This window comes from Linepithema humile, chromosome 7, assembly GCF_040581485.1.
Source record: "Linepithema humile isolate Giens D197 chromosome 7, Lhum_UNIL_v1.0, whole genome shotgun sequence".
Classification (NCBI taxonomy): Eukaryota; Metazoa; Arthropoda; class Insecta; order Hymenoptera; family Formicidae; genus Linepithema; species Linepithema humile.
The window spans coordinates 4,064,278-4,083,024 of NC_090134.1; the positions used below are offsets into that span (position 1 = coordinate 4,064,278).

An 18,747-nucleotide genomic window follows, 5' to 3' on the forward strand; every position below is an offset into this window, starting at 1 on the left:
AATGGGTATTGGCTGAAATAAAATTCGCTATGGATGCCGTCGATGTCGTGCATATCAGTTCGCTGCGGCCGGATCGGTATCTGAAATTCACTTCGATGCATAAAGTTTCACTCAGATCTTCCAACGGCGGATACATTTTACTCTTACTTTATTCTTTGTCGGAAGTTCCTCACTCGCGGCGCAGCTCGTTCTCTCTCTTTCTTCCGCGCGGAAGAAGAAGACACGACTGCGCGCCGTTCGACAGGTCGCCGTTCGGATTACTTTTCATGATTATTCGGAAGAGAGGACGTTTTCTTTGGCGGAGACGGTGGCGTAAATTCGTTTTTCTAATCACGCGGAAGTTGGGGATTTAATCCGAATTATCCAAGTGAAATGGAAGCAGGCGTGTTGGAGAACTTTTACGACTTGCGCGCAGCCGAGTTTCGTGCGAAAGGGATGGCTACAGTTTCACGGACGTGACTCATCGCAACAAAGGGGTAGCTCCTTCTCGAATTTCCTGATTTCTCCCGCTGCCCCTTGCAACCCTTCGGTCGCTACGTGCGATTCTACAACTTGTAGTGTTCCATTACCTACGCGTTAATACGCGTGCATCGATATGCAGATAACTCTCATCGCTCATGAATCGATATAACGCCTCTAATCCAATGCAGATATGACGTTGCATGAATGCTAACTACAAATTAAAATTTTAATAAAAGATGTCATGAATATACATATCCATTATATGTATACTGATACCTTGGCAATTACATTACATATATAATATGATATTTATGAATCTATTTTGTCAATTGTAATTACTTCTTGTTTTATTTAAGCTAAAATATATTATCATATTAATGGGCACTTTTTAAAAAGGATTTTTTTTTTTTTTGCTTACATAATAGCAGTACGGTAAGAGACATATGATTTTATTAAAAGTTGCCGTATTACATGCAATAATTATTACATAAATATACACACTACTTTCTGTAATATAAACAATACTGTTAAAATCACCTGTGTTTTGTAAGCAGATAATATCCGATAGGTATTTGCGAGCACATCATCGACACTATCTGCATTGTTTTGACGCATTGCTAATAAAAGCTTTACAACCGTTATAACCGATGTAACACGCATACGTTTATGGCTCGTTGCACGGGCCACTGTCTTTTCGGAGTATACTGTGTGCGCTGCAGTTTCCGAAGTTCCATTATCCCGTGGCCTTGTACCACCTTTGAATTTCACAGTAGTTACGTGCACACGTGCAACTACATTTATGGCTCGCTGAATTCTGCCGACGCGATTCTGTCGATCAGTTAAACGATTTCGGATATTCAGAAATTGCAACTAGAATTTGAAAATTCTTAGTTTTTAAACAAATAAACGGACGAGAAACGAGGGCGAAAAGTAAAGGACAGTTATGGTACCAAACTCTTGAAAAAAATTCGTACAAAAATATTTTACATATACAGTTATCAAAAATATGTCGAACACAATTTTTGCGATTTTATTTTTGTTTGATGAAATAACAGCAGAGTTAGATATACATAGGATTATATTTTGCCGTTTGTTGTGCATATGCAACATGGTGTCGGCGGCATATGCAGTGCTTGGGTTACAGCTTGTGTTTCAGCATCCACGCGGTGTTTGCGGTCGATTCGTATATCTCCCATTCATCCAAAGAGATGGATGTCGCATTACGTAATCGGGATAATGTGCCGCGTCAAGATTGCATAATCTAATGCATCACGATCCTTCATTATCAATTTGAAATATCTTTAGAATTACAATTTTAACTTTAGCAAGTATTTCTTATAATGACATCGCTGGGTAGAAATAAATTGTATTTATCCGCCTGTGCAAACAGCTAAGAAAAATTCTCACAAAATGAAAAATTTTTCAGTGAAATATCTTATTTTCTATTAACTTTTTATTTGTAGTATAACTATATTTTATAAAAAAAGCCCTCGTAAACCAGCAAGATAAATTTACAGTTTTATAACCACTTAGACATTATTCTCTTCCAAGAGCTTTCTCGTGGATAACTCGCTGAGCTACTTTCCTGTTACTATTACTGGCCACTCTTCCGAGTATCTGATATTTCCACGAATTGTTACTGTGCACGCGAACGGGCGAAAATACAAAATTCAGGGTGTTTTAATTGCGCTCGTAACGATATAAATCATAAGTTGGCAAAGCGAACGGTTGATCTTCTTTTTCTCGCCATTTGACTCGATTAAATAAATCACGGAACAAACTTTCAATTTCAGAGCAACGAACAAATGTGTCATGTCATTGTTTTTTATCATTGAATAATTACTATACATTTGGGTAACGCTCGTGATCGAAAACGTAAAAAATAAAATGCCGTTTACAATTTTTGTCATTCGTCGTCGAGTTGCATCGACGCAATTTATTACGACAATGTACACACGATGCAGCCGTTGCTGATGAATAAAACCGCAAAAGAAGAGTGTGCCAACGTTAAAGCATAATTCTTTCCTGGCGTTTTTAAACGGGGCTACCGCCAACAATACGCCACGCCGTATGTGACAGCAGAAAGAAAACGAATCGATAATTCCATCGACATGCGACGTCCTCGATTTCAAAATTGAACTTGTCTTGCACGTATTGAAATGCATTGCAGCTCGTGCAAACGTGATCTTGAATTATTATTTTATACGAAAAATAGTCTGACTATAAAAGAAAATTTTTAATGAATCTCTTTTGTAAACTTTCAAACAATTCATGTATATTTCGATATGTATATTCATAGAATATATTTACGATATATTTTTATTAGAATTAATTGTTAATAGTTTGCTATTACAATAATAGCAATAATTTATAATTCATATTACTCGTAGCAAAATTGTGGAAATAATTTATGATGCATTGATGATTTGTGAATGTACACGAACAGGGGCAAATTTTCTTATTCAAGATATTGCATGTGTATGAAGTTGGCCCCACACTTTAATAGGGTTGGGATAGTCGAGGTTGTGCTGCATTGTGCCGGATTGTGCCATGGTTGATTTTTTGAAGTCACGCGCGGATTTTCAAAGGATCGAAATTTTTGAATTTTTTGAGTGGCCCCACACTTTTCGAAGGATGATTTTTTCTCGACTGTACTGCATTGTACCGTTTGAGAAGGGTTCCTAACAGATTTGGATTTTGAGAGGGGCGAGAGGGTCGAGGGATTTTGGACATTGCGTGGTCACGCAATGGTCAGGCAAGTCGGCTATTTTTTGGGATGTCGAAGCGCGGCCAACGGAGTTCGAAGGAGAATTGTTTGTGCTGGCTTGTATCGCTTTGAATTTCGTTATTTAAATAAAAAAAATTTTTTTTTAAATTAGGCCCGTTGGCCGCGTTTCGATATCTTAAAAAATAGCCGAGTTACCGTATTTATGTATTGTTAAAAATTGCAAAACTCGGTACTTTCGGTCCGGTTGAAGTGCAAACGAAATTCAAAGCGGTACAAGCCGGTACAAGCGATTCTCTTTCGAACTCCGTTGGCCGCGTTTCATACACATAGATATTGCACTCTTTTAGAATTATCTATGCTAATTAAAATCAAAATATAGCATATATTTTAGAATGGTGTAGTTATTAAATTTATTTGCACTATTGGACAGGATTTGTGCGATATTCAACTAATAGCAAACGCGGTCGAGCGGAAAGTAGCGATACTGGTGATCGGTTGCGTTAATTGTCACGTGTGGATGCTCACAGCGTAATGGCTACTCATTTGACACAGTTTACGGTACGATCTATATAAGGGATAAATTAATAGCATTGTGATGCACAGATTCAAAGGCATTAGTAGACATAATTTAAAAAATTCTTCAGTAATGAAAAAAAATTGAGCATTAGTAGCTATTGATCTACACAATTTGGTACACGGAGAAAATTTTATATCAAAAATTACTATGTACGACAGTAACTGCGGACCGAAAATTTTTACTGTTTCACAATATGAAAAGCAATATGAAAAGCATAGTAAAAGTTTTTATAATTCCTTCATAGTCCGCGGCTACTACCGTACATAATAATTTCTGATATAAAATTTTCTCCTTGTAGGAACATGTCATGATACATGTATATGAATATACATGTTTCTTTTTTCGTGTTATTATTTTCTATTATTCTATTATTTGAATAGTAAAGATATCTCAATCAAAATACCACTTTGTTCGAGTAGAGTTTAATATATCGCAAGGGCGATTGTAATCGCTCGGAAACAGTTGTCCCCAATCTGTCTTATTTCGCCACAGAATTGTTCATTCGGGTCGAGCACGCATTAAATTTCGGCACGAGAAACCAATATCGCGAAACAGCTCCACGCGGGACATTTCAATTTTTCATGGTGCCCTCGTACAACGAAGTATGTGTATCCAAATCGGGATTCAACCAAAAAAAGAGTTTTTCCGCAGTTTTCACACAGCAGACGATTTTTTATCTTAATTCCCCATAGGAATAATCTGTTAAAAAAATTACTTTTTAAAAAAGATTAATAGTAGACATATCCATTTTTGTTTTTCTGAAACTGCCCTAAAATAATTTTTGGAATTAATGTCTAGAAAAAGCATATAAGATAAAATTATTTGCAGAATTAGGAAAGCTGTGAAAAATGAGAAATATTTAATTTATAAAAAAGATCTATTGTTTTGTTTGTTTGTTTATGATATATTTTGAAATGAAAATTATATTATGTATTTAGCACGGTGAAATAATATTTACGCTTTAGAATAGTTACAAATAACAGAAAAGTAGTTGGAAAGGCGACAGTTTGTGGAAGCTGTGTTTGCACTTCGGTTTATAAAGTTACTTTCTAGAAAGCGCGTTAAAGCGCACCACTTTCTATGTATCTTTCGTTAAAAACGTAATGCAAAGCACCGCGCGAGGAAGCGACGATAATATAATTGTGCGATTTTTAATGTAACTTTTGCATCAGGCGTAATTGAACTTTGATATTACGGGGTTAGACAACTTCTCCTCAACGGATTTCCCCCAAACTTTGTCGTCTCTCTTATTAAAGGGCTACAGTAGAGAAACTCGTTACATTGTTCTCATCACATGAACAGTCTTCGATGTAATGCTTTATCATGAATACCAAGAAATTCTAACGAATTTCTATACTAAAGATAGAAATAAAGAAAACATAGCAGCAGATGAAAAAGAAAATTACAGTTATAATTCTATTTTGAAATAGAATGCTTATGCTTTTGTTAAAATTTTCATCTTAAATGTACATGGATATTTGCACGTTGCATGTACAAGTTTAGCAAGTATTTGTGCAATAACCACATAGTGTTCCACCATTGCGCTTCTATGTAACGAACACTGTGTACGTATATGCGGTGATGCACAAGGATGCTCCTGCAATTTAATTGATCAAAGGATGTTAGCGATGCAGATACTTGTTAAGCCGTCTTTATGGCGCGCATGGAAAGCTCTTTGACATGGTTTGCTACAAACATGCAAAAGGAAACGGTGAATTTTTCTGATTCTATTTCCATTTGTTTTATTTTCACGATTATATCGCGGATTTCAGCAACGCAAAAAGGCGTTTAAAATTGATCTCGTCGATTTGGTTATTCTTCGAAGATGCTTTGACATAAAAATTTCTTCTTATAATATTATATTTTGTTCTACATATATCTATTAAACATAAAGAGAACGCGATTTATTGAAGCGACGCTGCAAGCCAATTATCTGCTTGCCAGCGTCAGACGCGACGTTTCGTGTCTAGCAACAAGTCCATCAATGTTCAGACACTTGCTACACGTAGCTTTCAACGTTTTGAACCAAGGCCAACGACGCACGAAATACACCTTTTATGTCGCTTCGCTTGAAACCGCGGTTTCCGTGCTTGCGTTGGGATTTTGCACAAGTCCGTTCGCCCATAACGAGAAAATAATTGCCGTCGGCAGACGTGACGGAAATATTAAAATCGTTGCAATATAACACTTGTAATCGGTTGGAATTATTCCACATATTCCGGCACATCAATTGACGGGAAAACTAGCGAATGCAAACGTTCATTAAACTAATTATCATTCGTTTATGTCCCTACATTCTCCTAATTTCTGGTATCATTTAAAATAGCTACGTGAATAACTTCGTTCTCAATTATGCATTCGAGTCATATATTTGTGAGAATATTTAAGTACTATTTTAACGTTTGCGGAAGCTATTAACTCTGTGGTTTTATTATTAATTATGATTGTTTATTTACCGAAGTAGATGTAAATTATTCGTGATATTTTTGAAAAGGAATAGCGTACGCAATTATATCGTGCAAATTTCAAGTATATTTGTTTTGACTGCCTAGAGTAATGAAATGCAAACGAATGACTTTTGGCTCGAGATGGCGATGTTTAGATACCGCAGAAATGTAATTCAATGTACGCGAAAATCCGGGTTGAAGATGATAAAGGCGAAAAGATTGCAGGAGTACGATGTAAAGAGATTGCAATGTCGGCAACAGTCGTTGCGACTGCGAGAACGGACGCTACAGCTGCACCGGTGCATTTTCGCGACGGAGCAACGGCGTAACGCTAATCTCTTTGGCTGAAAGCTCGTCACAAGAACCGGGTATAAACCGGTACCTTCTTGCTCGTGTGCAAGTCTGCCGTTGAAAATTCTCTCTCTCTCTCTCTTTCTCTCTCTCTCTCTCTCTCTCTCTCTCTCTCCCCCCCCTCCCTTTTTGTAATTAATTCTTGGTTGATTTTTGTTATAATTATTCTCGAATTGCTAGTTGCCGAAAATGTCGTCTGTTTCTGCTTTGCATGAGTCATTAATGCAGAAAGTTTTTGATGTTTGCGAACTTTCGAAAGCCATCAAGCGAGTTAAACTCCCGTATAATGAGAGTGATTTCCGATACGCAATTATTGGAACAGTCATGTCGATGGAAATATGACGTAATTTACCAAGTAAAAAAAATTATTAAACGCAGTTGACTAACATTGGAATATTAATGGTATTGCTTGTTAGTAATAGCAGTGCAAACTGTCATTGCAATAAAGATTAAAATTATTTATAATGAGATGCAGAACGTTGAATTAAATTATTAAATTTAGTGAGTAAATAATTAGGAAAATAGCAGATATTTTGGCATTTGGCAGTTAATATATTAATACAGTGCTACATTAATGAATCTACTAGATTGGAATCATATAAGGTGTGTAGCCAGGTGTGTAGCCAGGTGTCAGAAATGCCGCGCTCGATTGTCGCATGTCTCGGATCTTTGCGAACATTTCCGGAAGTAGGCGTGCGTGATTTCCGGTGTAACGCGTTTGTTTCGCCGCCTACAAATTTCTTATTCGAGAATTCTCGTTTCTTACAATGTTCCGAGGGGTACATAGCGGAAGCGCCGCATGCGTGCCAACTTCCGCTCTGCACCTCTGTGCGCGAGCCGCCGTACTGATGTCACGTAGCTAGAAGGGAGAACGGGAATTCGTTTTATCTCACATTAGTGATCAGCGGACGTTCCACGTTTCTGTTTCTTTTTCTATATGTATAAATGCCAGGATGCTGCTGTGATATGTTTTAATTAAGGCGCCAGAACTTTTGTCTGTGACATTTTTCTCGCCGAAGAAAAGAGTTATTCAATTAGTCGTGCAATTTATTTTGCTCAACTGTACATTACAGGATATTATTGATTTATTAATATATTGAGCTCGTTAAAATATCAGCAGTATTTATAAAATTATTATTAAATTCTATTTATGCAAAGTTCTCATTACAGCTTTTAAATAACTTGATTACGGTAACCATTTTGGTGAATCAAATTATATAGCTTGAAATCTTTTTAATCACATTATTTGATTAAATGACGTGAAACAAAAACTTTGACAAATATTATAAATTATATTAATGGAAGTGTGCAAATTTTATATAATTTTTTCGCGAAACTGGAATATCTTTTTTCAAATATATTTATATTAAGAGATTTTTAAGTTTCTACAGTTTCATAATTGATGCGTCGGGAATTATAAAACGGCCGAGAAGTTTGCGAAGAATGATTGTACGGGAATTCGCGTAATGACCTCCCAATAGGAGATAATAAATTACGTCTCTTCTAGGCGAGCGTAAATTGAATTATTTATCTCGTGGGAGAACGCGGTCGGCAGAGAATGATTGCATCTCTTTCAGATTGAAATTCAAAACGGCCTATAGTTTAAAACATTACACTCACGTCTCATTTTTTGTCATAATAATGGAGTAACCTCGCAAAAGCAATGAACGGATCAGAGATAAGTGTGTGCGAGAGCTTTTTTCGTGATTTTCATAAACCCTAAGGGAGAGGCTTGCCAAGCCTTTAAGCCGAAAGACTCGAAGTTTACGTAAGGCTTCTGAGAATTGACAATGCCCGAGAGGAGTTTTCTGGCTTTCAGAGATCTGTCCAGTATTTTTCTTTCGAGGTAGGATTTCTTTATCCAGCAGACTGGGAGAAGGTCGCGCTTTATAATTCATAAAAGTTAAAGATCAATAATTGGTGAATTTCATCGAACGTTGTTGCTTGTCCTATAATGTACAGTTGAACAAATAACAGAACTGTGACATGTAAACAACATGTAAAAATTTAGTATTACCTTTTTTCGATGATTAAGGATTAAATAATATTTTAAAATATGCTTTTTAAATTATTTTTTGCTCTTATTTGTTATAATTATTTGCAATTAATATTATTAAATATTTACCATGACCAATAATTATTTATAAATTTTTGAATAATATAATTATAGTGCACGGAGAATTTTGTATTTTTTTTTCTTCTTAATGAAAATATTATTTCTCGCAATTTATCGTGAGATCAATACACAGACTTTGCCATCCAGGTAAAATCTAATTATTTTACGAGAGCTTATGCAGGAGTAGAAATCTCTTCAAAGTTTGAAGGATCGACAGAACGGATATTGGAAGTCTAGAGGCGAACAGTTGGGAATTGTAAGAAAATGCATTGAAAGCGAAAACAGAGTTTTCCGCGGCGCGAAACCACTTATAAAAGGGAGGGAAATTAACTGCCACGAACCTGAAAAGATGTTGAGTATCGTAACAAATAATATAAGTTTACAATTATTAGAAAATAGTTTTGACGTATCTATTTATTATCTATAAAATTATGAAATTTTTAATCTCGGGGTGCTAACTTTATATGCTTAAATAATAACCCCTGTCGAGTTGCCCCCTCCATCTTGCACAAATAAAAAAACCAATAGCGTAAAATTATAAGCTATTTATGAGCTTTCATATTCCGCAAATTAAAATTTTTGAACTCGTTACGCTGAGCATGAATTTAATGTTTTTCGTTCTGAGTCGATATCGACTCAGCCCTCCCCCCACCGCTTAAAAATAAAAATATTGCATTAATCTTTGCGGTAGAATTAAGAGCTATTTATGAGCTTTTTAACTGATATAGTTTCGATTTTTAAGCTCATCCCCTTAGTCCTCAAACAACCTTTAATCATGTTCGTGAACCTAGCATATCATTTTCCAGCAGATCAAAAATAAAAGAGAGTTCTTGTCGCATGCAGTCGAGTTCTATAGTTCCTTATAGTTTTTAGTAATAGTTCTGGTGATTTTATCCAAAAAAACACCAATCGAAAAAATGATCTGCTAACTTCCCGTAGCAGATCATTTTCTAGCAGATCAAAAATAAAAGAGAGTTCTTGTCGCATGCAGTCGAGTTCTATAGTTCCTGATAGTTTTTAATGATAGTTCTGGTGATTTTATAAAAAAAAACACCGATCGAAAAAAATGATCTGCTACGGAAAGTTAGCAGATAAAAAATAGAGGACACTGAACATATATGTGATATGCTGGCCGTATATTGATAGTTCTGTTGATAATTAAAGAGTTTTCGTGTAGTTCTGAGCCAGTACATTGCTTTTCCAAAGAGTTCTGACGACTAAAATAATTAGAAAATTTTTTAAACAATTAATTTACCCGAAAAACGCGCATTTTTGAGCATATGTGTGATATGCTGGCCGCATATTGATAGTTCTGCTAAAAATTAGACAGTTCTCTTCTAGTTCTGGGCGAGTACATTGCTTTTCCAAAGAGTTCTGACGACTAAAATAATTAGAAAATTTTTTAAACAATTAATTTACCCGAAAAACACGCATTTTTGAGCATATGTGTAATATGCTGGCCGTATATTGATAGTTCTGTTAATAATTAAAGAGTTTTCGTGTAGTTCTAAGAACTAGAAGAGAACTGTCTAATTTTTAGCAGAACTATCAATATGCGGCCAGCATATCACACATATGCTCAAAAATGCGCGTTTTTCGGGTAAATTAATTGTTTAAAAAATTTTCTAATTATTTTAGTCGTCAGAACTCTTTGGAAAAGCAATGTACTTGCCCAGAACTACACGAAAACTCTTTAATTATTAACAGAACTATCAATATACGGCCAGCATATCACACATATGCTCAAAAATGCGTGTTTTTCGGGTAAATTAATTGTTTAAAAAATTTTCTAATTATTTTAGTCGTCAGAACTCTTTGGAAAAACAATGTACTCGCCCAGAACTAGAAGAGAACTGTCTAATTTTTAGCAGAACTATCAATATGCGGCCAGCATATCACACATATGCTCAAAAATGCGCGTTTTTCGGGTAAATTAATTGTTTAAAAAATTTTCTAATTATTTTAGTCGTCAGAACTCTTTGGAAAAGCAATGTACTTGCCCAGAACTACACGAAAACTCTTTAATTATTAACAGAACTATTAATATACGGCCAGCATATCACATATATGTACAAAAATGCGTGTTTTTCGGGTAAAATAATTGTTTAAAAAATTTTCTAATTATTTTAGTCGTCAGAACTTTTTGGAAAAGCAATGTACTTGCCCAGAATTACACGAAAACTCTTTAATTATTAACAGAACTATCAATATACGGCCAGCATATCACACATATACTCAAAAATGCGTGTTTTTCGGGTAAAATAATTGTTTAAAAAATTTTCTAATTATTTTAGTCGTCAGAACTTTTTGGAAAAGCAATGTACTCGCCCAGAACTAGAAGAGAACTGTCTAATTTTTAGCAGAACTATCAATATGCGGCCAGCATATCACATATATGTACAAAAATGCGTGTTTTTCGGGTAAAATAATTGTTAAAAAATTTTCTAATTATTTTAGTCGTCAGAACTCTTTGGAAAAGCAATGTACTGGCTCAGAACTACACGAAAACTCTTTAATTATCAACAGAACTATCAATATACGGCCAGCATATCACATATATGTTCAGTGTCCTCTATTTTTTATCTGCTAACTTTCCGTAGCAGATCATTTTTTTCGATCGGTGTTTTTTTTTATAAAATCACCAGAACTATCATTAAAAACTATCAGGAACTATAGAACTCGACTGCATGCGACAAGAACTCTCTTTTATTTTTGATCTGCTAGAAAATGATCTGCTACGGGAAGTTAGCAGATCATTTTTTCGATTGGTGTTTTTTTGGATAAAATCACCAGAACTATTACTAAAAACTATAAGGAACTATAGAACTCGACTGCATGCGACAAGAACTCTCTTTTATTTTTGATCTGCTGGAAAATGATATGCTAGGTTCACGAACATCCTTTAATCGATATCGACTCAGCCCCCCCCCCCCCCCCACGAAAAACATTAAATTCATGCTCAGCGTGACGAGTTCAAAAATTTTAATTTGCGGAATATGAAAGCTTATAAATAGCTTATAATTTTGCGCTATTGGTTTTTTTATTTGTGCAAGGTGGGAGGGGGGAGGGAGGGGAGGCAGCTCGACAGGGGTTAAATAATAATATATCGTATGATTTGTTATTGCTTAAATTATAAAAAAAGATATATGATAGTATTAAAAATTACTATTGAAAAATATGATAAAATGCTAGTTTTAGTTTGATAAGATGCGAAAACTTTCGTTATTATTAAATTTTGTTCTCTTATTAAATATTTTTAAAACGCGTGATAATACGAGCGGCATTGCATAAATACGAGTGGGTACAATGAAGGCGGGCATGTTTTCGCGGAACTTTTCACATTAGCAAAAGGCACAAGGGCGATATCTGGCGTACCATCCTGCGGAGAGGTTGTTGTACATCGCAGGCAATGTAAATTAAAGTTCTCAGGTATCGCTTGTAATTACTGTTTTACCAGAGTTTTGGCATTTCCCGAGTGTAGTTTCTCTGCGAGAAGCTTTCCTTGCGAGTTCTATAGCTTTTATTTATTTTTTTAATTAATATAGTCTTGAGAATGTTTTATGAAATTTTCTCATAAATATGTTATCACATTCTTGAAAAATTACAGAACTAGAAATCAGAATTGTAACTCGAAATTTATAGTATAAAACATTAAATACACGAATAGGTATAAAATAATAATTACATGAATAATATTAGAATCCATTATTTAAATAATTGTGTTATTATAATTTATTACGCTTGCATTAGTAATGATATGATTATTGGATAAAGATTGCTAGTTAATCAATACTATAATCTTGATAGAAGACTTGACAAAAGAGAGTTTCAAATCGAAGGAAGAAGATAAAGCTGTTTAAAAGATAAAGAATGACATGAAAGAGAGAAAAAAATAGTATTAATAATAATTAGTAACTATAAATAACAAAATTACGATAATTTACTTAAATAATATAAATTATTCCATGATTGATGATTATAAATTAATAATTATTTGTAATATTGATATAAATTATTTCGTAGTTATTAATTATAATGAATAACAAGTAACTAATAATTAATAATTAAAATCACAAAAATTTAATATTATATCTTACCTTGCGGGCTTTTATCCTTTTTTCTGCGCCGTTGTCTCTTCGTTTGCATCTCCTCAACGTAATTCGAGGATGAAGAATCATCGTGATTCGGAAATTCGTGGCTTCCATTCGTCGATTTTCGCACCTCCTCCTGCCTCCTCTTCAACAGTTCGTAAACTCTCTTGAAGTAATCCCTGGTGATGTCCTCGTTCGATTTGTTCGCCAGCGAACCCTCACCGTTCAGATAACCAAGATCACTGTCGGAACCGACGCCGCCATTTATCTTCGAGTCGGAATCGTTCGCGCGTTCCTCCAGATCCTCGCTTCCGTCGACGATCTTGAAGGTGTCGCTTTTCTTAACGTTCGAGCGAGCGTACAGCTCCCGATAATCCTTAAAGGCGTTCTTCGAAGGAATCGAATTATATCCGAAGTCCGGGGAATTGATACTTACTGCAGACACGCCGCCGACACCATTGCCGCGATCTCTCGCTTGTATCTTGGCAATGACAGGTGATTTATCTGCGTCCCCCTCAACGACGAGCAAGTAATTTTCCTGTAGACTGGTGCCGGGTCTGCTGCTGTTTGTCGACGAAATTTCTTCCTCGGAAAACTTTACGGCGGTTCCATTCCTGGTTGACAATTCTTCGCTCTTTTGATGTGAGTTTTCGTCGCGTTCGTGAAATGGGTCCATGCAGTTTCTCAGGTTTTGGCAGATCTTGCAGTTGCGCGAGGAACAGAGATCGCGTTGCAGATCCTTCCATCTCGGTTTACTCATGAAGTCGTCCTCTTCGGGCGCTTCCCTCTCCGATTCTCGGCGAAGCCTCTCGCTCCTCTTTCGCTCTTTATATTCCCGCCAGGATCTCTCCACATTCTCTTGACTTTTTATACGTCTCGGGGGATTGAAAAGGACCTTGGTACTTTCCGCACTACCCGCCGCTGTCGTCATTGCCGCCGCCGCCGCTTGTCCGAGCAAAACGTCGCTCTTGGTTTTTCGGTAGAGCTTCCTTTTTTCTAGACTCGACGAGGCTCTCTTTAGTTGCGACTTCGCTTGATCGTCCGGTTCCAAAGCTTCGACCAAGACTTCACTTCTCGATCGTCGATAGTTACGCGATTGCCTTTGAAGTTGAGAATCCTCTGAGGATCCTCTACAGTTCGACTTCTCTTTTTCCAATTGCTTACCCGACTTCAATCTTTCCCTCTCGAGCACTTCGGGATCGAATCGCAGGATGCTCGTCTCGCTGCGCACCTTTCGCGTTTTGTAGTTTTTGCGATTGTCCTCATGACTGTAATCGGAGTATCTCTTCTTGATCCCGTTCTCGACGATTTCTGACGCACCGGTGCGAACGGCCGATCTCGAACGCGCCTGCTCCATATTCATTCGTTGCTGTATTTTATCGCGTAGGAATGCTCTGATTCTTGTCAGCTCCTCCTCGTTCATGTCATCCTTTATCTTGCGAACTACTCTATCATTCTCTTCGTTCGGCTTGGAACTCTCTTTCGCCGAGTTATCCGGCGAGATTATAGTGGTTCGAGTTTGTAGATACGATTTCACCTTTCTGTTTTCTTCATTCAAGTTTTTCTTTTCAGAGCTGGTTGTGTCGTTTCGCTTTAAACTACGACTTCTAGCAGTCTTTCCATTCGATCCGATTTTTACATTCTTTGCTTCATCTCCGTCGCAGTCTTCTTCGCGAACTAAACTTAACAAACTCTCGCTCTGACTTCTCAAATACGCCTTGACCTTTCTACATCTGTTCTTGGCGATTTCCTCGGGAGTTTGTCCGATTGTGCTTCGCGTATGTAATTCGTCCATAATCTGCTGTCGAAGATAATCCCCGGCGGAGTATATCTTGAATGCCGTCGTTGCTTCTTCGATGTTTCTTTCGTCCTTCGTTTTCATCGTCGCGTCTTCCACGACGGAGTGTTTTTTTCTACCTCGTCCTTCCTTAATATTAACGTCGCTTCGAGACTTTCGCGGCGCGAAGTTACACGTACCGAATTTGTTGCTAAAGCCGTCAAAGTTGCGGTTACCTTGCATCGCCGTCGCGACGAACGACGACGCGGTAGACGACGTCGACGGTGAAGACGTTTGTTCTTTGCTCTTCGAGCTAGCCCGGGATTCGTCGACGGGAAATTGTTCGTGTGTTCTCAGTCCCTCCCTGAAGGAGCCTCTGGCTCGCTGCGCCGTTCGGCCGGTGGTTTCCACAAGCAGCCGACCGTTCTTATCTAATAGTTGGATGACAGGCAGTGCGTCGGCGGACGTCGTCAGCTCCCATTCCCAGTGCAGCGGTTTCTGCAGTTTCAGTCGGATGATCGGCTCCACCGGCTCGCCGAGGCCTGTGGAATCCGGACCGACCGGACTGGAAGTTCTCGCGCTGACGATCGGATGGGCGTTCTTCATGATCCCGGTTCTTTCTCGTTTGCTCGTTCTCGCTCGAATAACTTACCGGAAAAACCGCCTCGCTCGCTCGCTCGCTCGATCGTCCCGATTAATTCCTCGTTCCGAACGGGTTCGCCGTCTCGATTTCTTAACGGACCCTGTCTTGTCTTGATGAATTTTATGGATCCTGCGGAAGACTGACCGTTGTCTGTCTTGCTTCACCGAAACGCTCGCTCGTTCACCTCGCTGCTCGTTCGATGAACGCTTATTCTTTCGACGACGCAACAAAAATTATTTTCAAAGCAAGAATTCATATGTAGCAATCACAAATGATAAATAAATTTTCTGAGCCGTAGCACTATTTCGTAAGCGTGAGAAGATTATTGCGGATGTCACTTCACACGATCGTTATTCGAGAAACGATTTTCACAGCGAGACGCGGACGCAGAACGACCGGTCTAGCGATAAGTTAAAACTACAGTCCCGTTTTACGAGCAACCGCGAGTAGCAGCCGCGTGCAGTAGTATGCGTTCTTGCGTTGCGGCATCCGAGCTATTGCATTCGTCGCACGATCACATGATCGACGACGAAGCGCAAGTACGATCGTGAACTAGCGGATTGCCGATTCGCTCGTGTTCGCGGACGCAATAATCCAAGTTCGCGCGCGTTACATCGCTTATGTAACGCGACCTCGCGGACTTGGCAGCCTGTCAAATTTGCGGCGGCGGCGGCTCGAGACTCGTGTCGACTTTCTTTTCTGGTTAGCGAAGGCAGCGGAGGAGGGAGGAAGATGCACATACGGTTTCGCGTCACGTTTCATGTCGCAGGCGTATTCGCGAAAGATCCATCTTCCTCGCGTTTCAATGCGTCACTTGTAATTTGCGAAAACAGACGACGAGTTTTCGATCCGCTCACAAAATGATACTACACGTGGACTCGTATGATAGTATGTTTACGTACATCTATATCGATGCGAGCGCAGTATTAAGCACATCTTGGCAACGTATAATTAAAATACGTAACTCTCAATTGAAAATGTCAGCGAGATTTTTCCGTTGATATCATAGACGGCAACTTCATTATTTCGTACAAAAGCGTTTCTATATCGAGCGACGAAACTTGAATTAATCAACAGTATATCACGATCCTCAGTGAAAATCCACTCTCCTGGTATTACTAATACACGTATACTTTCGAGGAATTTCGAATACAAAATGTTTAAAAGAAGAAAATGTTTTTAATCGCACGCGAGTAACTTTTTCCTCGTTCGCGGAATTCGTTCGTTCGCCTGGAAATCGCGTGATCGATCACAGATTCGCGGTGGTCGCTTTCGGCGCGTGCTCGGCACGTTCGATCCGCCGATCGGCGGATATATCGATTAATCGTCGCGTGACTCGTACGGGAGACAGCCGTGGACCTCACTGAGGACGCGTCGAGAGAAGCGAATTCGGGACTGTGCGGCGCGGCACTACTGTAAACGAGCGCGGTGGCGTCATACCGATCCGAAAATAAATCCCGCGGGATTCATCGGGTAGGGTGCAGGAATTCCGGCACGTGGGACGTGTCACGAATATCAGCGTAGACCCGTATGTGTTTTCATTTCTCGTGCACAGGTGCGCGCACAAATGCGTAGAACGCGTGGGTGATTCTAGACTAAATTCGTTTGTTTCGTATCCAGATTAATGACTCGATCGTGGGAACCATTATGTAATCTGCACTATATAGAATAATGGCTATTGGTGATTATATAGATCGAATTTAGCATGTAAAGGAATAATTAGATCAAAGCCACTGAAAAAAATGTAATGCGAATGACATAACTTTGTGAAGAATCTTTCTGGTTTATTTAGATTAAACTCTTATTAAGATTTATTACTAATATCAAAGCTCTCTCGCATTTAAGCTTTATCTTAAAGTTAATTTTACGTCAGCTTTAATACAGGCTGATATATTAACTTTTACACTATATTCCTCTGTGAAGAGATAAGACAAATATCATTACGTTTATTACGTGTCTTCACGGCATATATGTATGTATGCATTACATTACAGAAATTTTATTTAAAAACAAGTTTTAAAAATAATTTTGCAGCGTACGAAATGAGCTTGGCTTTATGAACCAGTGAGTCAAAATTGCAAACATGCGCGGCGTCATAAAGTATACACAAGACTAATTTTAAATCCACAATTTTAAAAGCTATGTTTACTCAGCGTAAATTTTATTCTTAATACCGTTACGTTGAATAACACATAGGTGTCGCATTCTTTATCTTAGAGCTATCACTCTATTCTTTTTATGTATGAACCTTTTGTTGACCTAATTGACTTAATTAATCCTTAATTCACTTCAACTCACTTTAATTTATCAGAGAGAATTTTTAGTAAAAAATATAATTATAATTGTGGGACATCTACTATATACGTTTGCAGCCAAATGCGATCAAAGTGCATGATGTTAGCTGGCAGCTGCAAATCGATACATCTCAAAGATGGATCAATGACCAGCCAGAAATTTGTTTACGATTGATCGTGGACAGGGTTGACGGACATATGCATGTAAGTGCATATACGTATTATAAGTTTATGAGTGTACAGCACTCTACATATACAATAACAACATATGTTTAGTTTTGGTCACTTTCCATGTCTTTTCTGGGACACATTGCCGCAAAAAGCTTTTGCATATTCTCGAAAATTGTAAATGTTAACATATCAGCAGGATAATCGGATTAGCATAATATTTTTAGATTCGCTCTCATAACATTCTTTCGAGATGCATTTTTCACGATTCGCGAATTGCATTCCATATTTATGACGTTGAAAGAATACTTAAAGTATATCACCTCTAGGTATATGTAACCAAATGCTTTCGTGAAGTCAACCGCTTGCGAGTTGAGAAATATTTCAGCGATGGAAAGATACGTCGCGCAACGTGCCAGGCATCATGAATAAGAGATTAGCCAGTGCCCTTTTACGATCGAGCGAGCCTGACGCCGATTCGCGATGTGGCGGCTGTGTCAAACTGGTCCGCCCGTCGGTCACTCGTAAGCTCTTTATTTTTATCCAACGTGCCCCCGATATTGTAGAGAGTTCTCGTAACATCGCGTCACGCTAAATTCGGATAAGGAAGCAAGCCATATATGTTTCCTAGGAATCTATGCGTCAATTGATCGATACGCCGATCATGCGCGCAATTGCTTCCAAATTTGGTTCGTAATTGCGAGTCACAAGATGAATGTCCTTATTTTGATTTAAGTGCTAAGAAGAAATCGATGACTGCTATTATTAGAAATGGAGTAGAAATCGCACACTCATTTCTCTACATTTACGATGAGATAAAGATCATCGGGCGTTAACTGATTTGCGAGCCGTTAAATGGTATACTTATATAATTCGTGAGAGATGAGTCGAGGATGCCAGAATTCTCATCGCAATAATCATTTTTAGCGATTATGTTGCACTGAAGTATATATCTACAGCAAAAGTAGGTTAGTGAAAGAAACGATTTGTTAAATATTTCTAAAAATGCATTTTATTAGATTCGAGTAAAGTTATTTGTAATATGTATAGTTTTAATAGCAGACATAAAATAAACATTGCAAACCTGAAAAAA

The 18,747-nt window shown here is 37.8% G+C and overlaps 2 protein-coding genes across 2 annotated transcripts in view; one reads left to right on the forward strand and one right to left on the reverse strand.

Moving 5' to 3' along the window:
• The window catches only part of LOC105668273 (uncharacterized), a 112,568-nt gene extending 96,987 nt beyond the window's left edge, over window positions 1–15,581 (reverse strand). The window contains exon 1 of the mRNA XM_067358690.1: window positions 12,779–15,581. Coding sequence (XP_067214791.1) covers window positions 12,779–15,155 — 2,377 coding nt within the window. The 5' untranslated portion in view covers window positions 15,156–15,581. The remainder of the gene's footprint in view (window positions 1–12,778) is intronic.
• LOC105668274 (uncharacterized) overlaps window positions 1–18,747 on the forward strand; it is a 212,564-nt gene that overhangs the window by 13,554 nt on the left and 180,263 nt on the right. The gene's annotated exons all lie outside the window — the stretch shown is intronic.